General features: G+C 35.8%; 1 protein-coding gene across 2 annotated transcripts in view; it reads right to left on the bottom strand.

Moving 5' to 3' along the window:
• Positions 1–754: 754 nt before the first annotated feature.
• The window catches only part of lpcat4 (lysophosphatidylcholine acyltransferase 4), a 31,752-nt gene continuing 23,457 nt past the window's right edge, over positions 755–9,049 (bottom strand). For both annotated transcript variants that reach the window (XM_087258858.1, NM_205559.2), the window contains 8 exon segments: positions 8,433–8,467; positions 7,609–7,663; positions 7,418–7,500; positions 7,051–7,173; positions 5,748–5,901; positions 4,547–4,639; positions 4,150–4,285; positions 755–1,313 (listed from right to left, as the gene is read on the bottom strand). In XM_087258858.1, coding sequence (XP_087114984.1) covers positions 1,138–1,313; positions 4,150–4,285; positions 4,547–4,639; positions 5,748–5,901; positions 7,051–7,173; positions 7,418–7,500; positions 7,609–7,663; positions 8,433–8,467 — 855 coding nt within the window. In that variant the 3' untranslated portion in view covers positions 755–1,137.

The following is a 9,049-nucleotide window of genomic DNA, read 5'->3' as shown; positions in this document are numbered from 1 at the left end:
CGTGAGTGTTTCAGTTTAAAAGCTAAATACATAATTTATGTAATGTAATGCTCAAGATAAACGAGTCCATGGAAACAAAATCTTTCAAACCTTTCATAAATCACAGTCAAATTTCTCACACAGTTTATTCCTCAAGCATCTTGACACAAAACATCAGAACATGAGCAATATCACAGGAGTAGCAGTGTGATATGGCTGTATGAGGCGTGCGTTGTGTTGAGGCTGAAGGCCAACCGTCTTACACCCCATTCACACGGGGCTTCAGCGTCAACGCTTGACTGAAGGCGTGTCTGAAGTTGGGGCTGAAGCGATCGTCATAGCAGCGTCAGCCAATGAAATTCAGTCAGCATTAGGCCACTGTCTAGCTGGTGTATTTGCATACAGCGATCTGATTGGCTGACGCTTCTGTCGGTGCTTAAAATTGAGCTAGTCCCAACTTCTGCAGCGAGCAACGACTCTGAAGCGGTAATACACTGTTCAGTTCAGTAATACACAAGTGTGAAGAGGCTGTGCAAGTGCAGAATGTTGCCCGGCTTTCAGCCAATCAGATTCAAGAACCAGACAGAACTGTTGTACATCTATCTAGCTCTCCGTATATGGTCATTTGTCGCAATTAATTGGACGCATGTTCAATTGTCTTGCCAAATGAAATATTTAGTTAAAACTATTCAGCAAAATGGGAACTGTACTCCCTTACTCTCAGTAAATCAGTCATTTAATTACACCAATTAATGACCAGAGGACCCATCTCGTCTTTATTTAAGAGATTTAATATATTAAAAGTATAAAATATGACACATCGGCAGAAATCTTCAACAGTCAAACGTCTGTGTTCTTCCCCCCCCCATCATATACAGCTTAAAAATGACAAAAATATACAATTATAAATACACGTACAGATCCTTCAGGAGTCATTATAAAACACATATAGAAGCTTTTGTTCGAAGGCACGATTATTTAGTGGCATATCCTCACAGTATTTTCCCCAGCGCCAAGATTTACATTTAAAAACAAGAAACCTAAAGTCTTCGCTCTCGTAAACGTCAGCCTTCACACTCTCATGTCTTTTCATTATTTAAGATGTTCATTCGCGGATGTTCATCCCAGTGTTGCGATACAGTAATAAGTCACATGTCTTCAATCTGTTTTCCGATTGGTCGTTCTGTAACCGTGGTAAATGCCATTATTATTGCCGTTGGTTTTTCCATTGGGAAGTCCGTTGTGATTTCCGTCCTCGAGTCCGCTAAAGTGCAGATACTCCGTTATTACCTTCCGGTACGTCGGATGAGTCAACAATATGTCTCGGAGAGAAGCTGTAAAAGAAGAACAGATAATTAATTATTAGTAGAGCTGCACGATTAATTGTTAAAAGTTCACAATATCAGACTCATTCCAGAATTGTGGGTCCATCTTACATTCATTCTTTAGTACACAATTTCAATCTGACAGTAAACTGAATCCATTATTAATGTAACATGCAAAGTGCAATAGAGAACATTTGACTCTTACTAATTGTTAATAAACTTGTTAATTTATCAGTAACAAGAGCTGACTATAACAGATGACAAAATGGCAACAACAGAACTGACAATAGATGAAAACATGAGTTGACAAAATAACAGTTGATGATAATAGTTGACTGAGGCGGCTGACTAGATGAAAACAGTTGATGATAACAATTGACAAAAATAAAAGTTGATGGTAAGAGTTGAAAGGATAAGAGTTGACAGTTGACTACAACCAATAACAGACGAAGAAAAAAAAAAAGACAATAGACAAAAACAGTTGATAGTTGACGAATCAATAACAGTTGACAAAACAACAACAACAGTTGATGAAATAAGAGTCGACTAAACAACAGAGCTGGTCACAATCGTTGTTGATAACAGTTGGTAATAGACAAACAGTTGTTAAAAACAGTTGACGATAACAATTGACAAAAAACAGAATGGACAACAAGTTCTTGGGTCACAGTTGACAAAACAATAAGAGTTGAGAGTAACAGTTGACTATAACCAATAACAAGATTCGACTAAAGAACAGAGCTGATCACAATAGTTGATGGTAGCAGTTGACAATAGACAGTTGATGATAAAGTTAGAAATAGACGAAAACAGAGTTGACGAAAACAATGACAAAGAAAGTTGACTTAACCATTTTCATCAACTGTAATCGCTTAAACAATAACAGTTGATGAAAAACGAAAGTTGATTAACAAAGTTTATGATAATAGTAAACTGTAACTCTTGACGATAACAGTTTGTAATAGACAAAAACGGTTGTTAAAAACAGAGTTGACGATAACAATTGACAAAAAACAGAATTGACAAAACAAGTTGACAGTAACAGTTGACTAACCAATAACAGACTACACAAAAACTGTTGACAATAGACAATAACAGTTGACGAAAAACAAGAGTTGGCGACCAGTAACAGAGTTGACGATAAACAATAACAGTTGATGAAAAACAAGAGGAGTTGACTAAACAGGGTTAACGAAAAAAAAAAAGTTGACAGTAACAGTTAACGATAAACAATAACAGACTAGACAAAATAAAAAAAACAACATTTGACGAAAAACAAGAGTCAACTAAACAATAACAGAGTTGATGATAATAGTTGACTAACAGTTGACGATAGACGATAACAGTTGGCAATAGACGAAAACGGTTGTTAAAAACAGTTGATATAAACAGAGTTGACGATAATAATTGACATAACAGAATTGACAAAACAACAAATTGACGGTAACAGCTGACTATAACCAAAAACAGACTAGACGAAAACGGTTGATGAAAAACGATAACATTTGGGGGAACACAAGAGTTGACAAAACAATGACAGAGTTGATGATAATCGTTGACTGTACCAGTACCAGAAAGCAGTTGATAAAAACAGTTGCTGAAAACAGTGCTAATGATAACAATGAAAAAAAAAAAAAAAAACTGTTATTATTTCAACACTAACAGTTGATGAAAAGTTGATGACAACAGATCTGATAACTAATAACAGTTGACAAAAACAAGAGATGACCGTAACAGCTGTCGATAAACAATAACAGACTATACGAAAATAAACATCTGATGAAAAACAAGAGTTGACAATTCAGTAAGAGTTGAAAGTAGTTGACTGTAACAGTTGACAATAGACAATAACCGTTTACTGTAGTGGAGTTGACGAAACAATAATCTAGTTGACGGTAGCGGAGTTGATGGTAGTTGATAACCAATACCAGTTGACGTAACAAGAACAATTGACATTTTCCACTATGTTGTACTTCATTATAAACATTACTTTTAGAAATAACGGGATAGGTGTTATTCCAAATGGTTTCATTAAAAGTTTGTTGTAAAATAAATAAATAAATAAAATTATGAAAATAAATTAATAATTAATAAACAAAATAAATAATAAATAAATAAATAAATAATAATAATAATACATAGAAAATTTATTCTTGGAGACGCAAAAATGTAGCCACAATTCTAGAAAAATCACCCACATTAAATCTCAATTTACAATGACCATATTGTATAATGTTACCTATTGTACTTTACAATCCTTTTGCAACTGTACTGTTGTTAAAACATTTGTTTACTCTAAACATTTTTGTTAAAGCAATGCACATTTGTTTGTTATTAGATCAGTTAAAGTAACATTTTTGCAGTTTTGGTGATTAAATTGCAACAAATAAGCCGAGAAAACAGCATTTAAAAATCCACTTGGCAATTCAATATGAGTTTTAGCAATTAAACTGTTACACCAAAGAGGTGGAGACGAGCAACCATTCAAATTGCATTCGTCACTGAATATTTCATTCAAAGTTTTTTAAAATGACTATTACAGCTTTAAAAGGATCCCCTTTTCACAGCTAGGGTCAATATCATGGTGATATAGTGATAAATAATTAGACAAAAAAAAAAAAAGATATTTCGCAACAGAGTTTGATTACATCTGTAAGCCCAATGCAGTAAGTTATCTATATATTTAATTTATATTATTTTCAATTAATTACATCATTTATTAAAGAGTTGGTTTAATATTTCCATTCAGAAAAGTAGGAAAATCCAAATCATTATTATAAACCAAACAAAAAATAATAGTTTCTCTGGGTTTCTCCAAAGTGGCGCGTGCGTGCGCGTGTTGTACCTTCAGTAGGCTGCCCCCTGCTGGTCAGAGCACTGTACATCTCTGTGATGCTTCTCTGAGGGATTCCCAGCAGCGCCCCCATCAGGCTGGACAGATCCTCTGCACTCAGCTGACCGTCCGCATCCGTGTCAAACCACTGCACACAGACCAAAACAACATTCACACACTCATAAATGAAGACTGCACTGAAATGACCTCGCCGAGCAGCGAATATCAGTGTTGCTGCATAACGCACTGTAAATCAGCCAGAACACACACTCTGCAGAACATGTTTATGACACGACACACCTACACACACACACACACACACACAAATGCATACTCTGTGAATCTGTGTGTGAGAGGTGACGTTTGTGTGAACGAGAGAACAAATACGAACGCACACACACACACTTACCATAAAGGCAATGTGTATGAGCGACTCCAGACTCCAGAATCCAGAAACAGCAGAAACACTCAGACAGATCTGCCGCAGATCCACCATATCATCCTGAAACACACACACAAGCCACATTATTCCTCTACATCCAGTTGAGATGTTGTGTTTGAGTGTGTATTGGTCAGGTTTTTGTCCTGTGTGCAACACTAGTGTCCTCCACACCTCCTCCTCCGTTGTAGCTGTGTAATAACTCTGATCATTCAGTGGAGGGATATGGAGCTGTAATGCTCTCTAAACCTGCCGGAACTACTTTAGCAAAGCCTTTATCTGACAATAACCAAACGCCTGCAAGTGACCATCAGCCAATCAGAATCCAGCAGGTGTCCAAGTCAGTTATATTAACCGTGTAGTTTAAGACGGTCAGACAGATGATATTCATATTATTTATGTAAAGGGCTGGCCCAGAGTGTGCTTTTAAGGCTTGGTTGCGTTTATAAGACTCATGCTTCACTTGTAGAAAATCAGGTTATCGCTCATTTATCTTACTTTGATTATAAACGGCTACTCAGATTTGCGTTGTAAACATTAAGTTAAAATGATATATGTTTATTTCATATATTAAAGGTTTTAGTTATGATAATCCCAAAATAATTCTGCTGAAATCCGCAGATTTTCAACATTATTCAGCGCAGAAACAGCAAATAATGTCCGCAGATTCCGTGTGGCCCTTCACATGATGACGCACCGCAGATTATATTAAACTGACAGTGAAAGAGGGGCGGAGCTAAAAAAAAAAACCACCCCCTACTCAATATTCAATTCCAGCAGGAAATGCATCATCACAGTGGAATAAAAGTCTGCATCATCTTCCGGTTCATTAGGAGCAAATATTTGATCTGTGATATTTCAGTTTATCTTAAAGGTGGACTGATTGAACATCTATTTTAATGCAACTCAGATGAATTCAAAAGTTTAGTATAGTACTCTTAAATTAATCATTATTGATTCAAAGCAGCTTTACAAACACTGCAGATCGTGACATGACAGCAGTGAATAATGCCAGCTTACAGGAAACCTACAGCGGTTTCCCCTCACAAACACACTGCAGCTTCAATCAAGAGCCCATTCTCTATCAGTCATGACCGTGTGTGTGTGTGTGTGTGTGTGCGCAGTTTATCAGATGTTCTGGTTTAGACGCACGCACGCGCACACACTTTACCTTTGAGTAAAGCGAGCAGATCTTCGCCGCCGTCTGCTTCTCCTCCAGCCCCAGCACAGTGGTCAGCTGATCAGCCGTTACCATGGTGATCTCGCCTGAGTGACAGCTGTCAATCATGTCCTTCATCACTGACTCCACACGAGACTTGGAGAAACTGAAGAGCAGGAGGAAAGATGAGTGAGATACTCTATACACACACACACCATATATGCACGCACGCATACACACACAATATACAAGCAGTCGCACAAACACACATACATGCATACAATACCAACACAGATACACAAATCGACACACACACACACACAAAATATATGCACTCACTAAAACATACAGAAACACACACACACCCACACACACACACACACATGCAAACTTAAACATACCACACAAACATATAATTTATTAACATAATAAACACACACACACACAATACCTGTTAACACTCAATACACAGAAAACACACTTGCAAACTTAAACATAACGCAAATATATAACACAATCCACAATCAGACCAGCAGGGGGCAGCCTACTGAAGGTACAATACACACACTTACCACACAAACATACAACACACACACACACACACACACACACACACACACACACACATATATATATATATATAATTAACATCATATAAACACACACACACACAAACACACACACACACTACCTGTTAACACTCAATACGCAGAAAACACATGCACACAAAATCAAACATAGTACACACACACACTTGCAAACTTAAACATAACAAACAATCCACAGATACACACACACACACACATACACACACACACACTATATGCAATCACACACATACACACTTCAACAGATACACAGAAAGCGACACACTTAAACACACCACACAAACATATTACACACAAATATAGTTCATTCACACACACACACACACACACACAATAATTATATATATGCACACACAATATTTGCACTCAACACACAAATATAATTCATTAACACACACACACACACACACACACACGCGAAGACTTATGCACACACACACACAAAAAACATCATGAGTGAGTCTATTCACATGAACACACACGCATACACGTATACACACACTTACGAATACACTCCTGCACTCACTTATAAACACACTCACACGCAGACAAACAAAAAACAAAGTGCGTGTTCACAAACACACACTTATGAATACACTCGTGCACTTACTCCACACACACACACACTTGCAAACTTACCACACAAACATACAACACACATATAATTAACATAATATAAACAAACACACACACACACAGTCTCGTACCCCTGCTGGTGGAGCAGTCGGAGTGTTTCCTGAGCTGGAGGTTCAAGAGGAAGTGAAAGATTTCCCAGTTTTTGGACAGGAAATCCCTCCATCACATAATCAGTGGCGGGAACACCGAGAGCTCTGGACAAACACACACACACACGTTACTATTACGGCTACTTTTCATGAACTTGAAACACACACACACACTCTTCAGTTATGATGAGGTCTGATTAGTCAGCTCCCCATGTATACCTCTCTGTGTGTGTGTGTGTGTGTGTGTGTGTGTGTGTGTGTGTATGTATATACACACACACACACACGTATGCAAGTATGTATGTATGTATGTATGTATGTATGCATGCATGTATGTGTTTGTTCTGACCTGGCCATGAGCTTCTGCACGTTCTCTGCGTATAACTCTGGGTTCTGCTTCTCCTCTGCTGACGGAGTGTACACCGGGAGAAACTACAACCAATCAGAGCAGAGATGATTATTACTGGAGACATTCTATTGGCCACAGCTGTGCCAGAGATGGATATGACTGGCTCTCGTGTCTGTCAAAGGAAGCCCCACCTCCACAGTGATGCTGCTGTAGATCTGAGACGTGGTGTGCCAGAGCGCGCCCAGCCTGACAAATCAATCAAACAAACAAGCAAAATGAAATGTACACAATTAAAATAAATATAACACAAACAAAACACACATGCACACAAAGACACACATAGGTAAATATTAATGAACAAAGCACACAAACACATGAAGCAGCAACACACAAAACAGTACAATTTATTTGTGCACATAAATAAACAGTAGTATTAAACACACAAAACCAAACACCCACGGACAAAATAAACAGCACATGTGTGTGCACAAACACACAAAATAAACAATGTACACATAAATAAATAAACACAAATAAATGAATGAACAAATATACACATAAATAAATAAATAAATAAATATACACATAAATAAATAAATAAATAAATAAATATACACATAAATAAATAAATAAATACACATATAAATAAATATATACAAATAAATAAATACACAAATAAATAAATAAATATACACAAATAAATAAATAAATATACACAAATAAATATACACAATTAAATAAATAAATGAAAATAAATACACATAAATATACACAATTAAATAAATAAATAAAAATAAAAATAAATACACAAATAAATAAATAAATAAACATAAATAAATAAATAAAAATAAATACACAAATAAATAAATAAATTAAATAAACAAACACAAATAAATGAATAAATAAATAGATTAATAAATAAAATAAATTAATTAATTACATAATAATAATAATAATAATAATAATTATCAACAGAACAAAAAACAAACAAAAAAAAACAAACAATCCTTCTTACCATGACAGTCCTTTCCAGGTCCAGCGCACAGTGTCCTGCAGATCAATCAATAACTCATCATACTCCTATTCATTTGATCAATTACCTACTCGCATTATTAACCAATATATCACACAATACACATTTTAGAGCAGGGGTTTTCAAACTTTTTCAGCTGAGGGCCCCTTTGTGTAGGGCGAATTCTTTTGGGGACCCCCAAAAAATGAAAAAAAAAAAAAAAAAACTCAAATTAACAACTGTACTTAAAAAATGTTTAATTGTATTATTCAATACATTTATATTATTATATATTATTCAATACATTTATAGTATTCACTATCTGGATTAATTTTTATAAGATGTCAGTTGAGTTGACATGGTTTCAGTGAAATCTTCAAGCGCAGTGTTCATTGTGGTCTGTTCTCATTGGATTCCATCAAGACATATTTTGTGTACGAGTCGTCACATTTACAAAGTTTTTTTATGCCATTTTTATGCTTTTTTTCTGCCTATGCACAGCTAGACTCTTCTGTATTTACCCTTACAGCTGAGACTCTAAAAGTATCTAAAGATTTAAAGCTTTAAAGTTTTAAAGAGTTTTGTCATTCATCAGCCTGTTAACAGTTAACTGTACTGTT

Source organism: Danio rerio, chromosome 7 (assembly GCF_052040795.2).
Source record: "Danio rerio strain M-AB ecotype USA chromosome 7, GRCz13ab, whole genome shotgun sequence".
Taxonomy (NCBI): Eukaryota; Metazoa; Chordata; class Actinopteri; order Cypriniformes; family Danionidae; genus Danio; species Danio rerio.
Note: the sequence above shows the minus strand (reverse complement) of the source record. Positions and strands in the feature narration are given on the sequence as shown.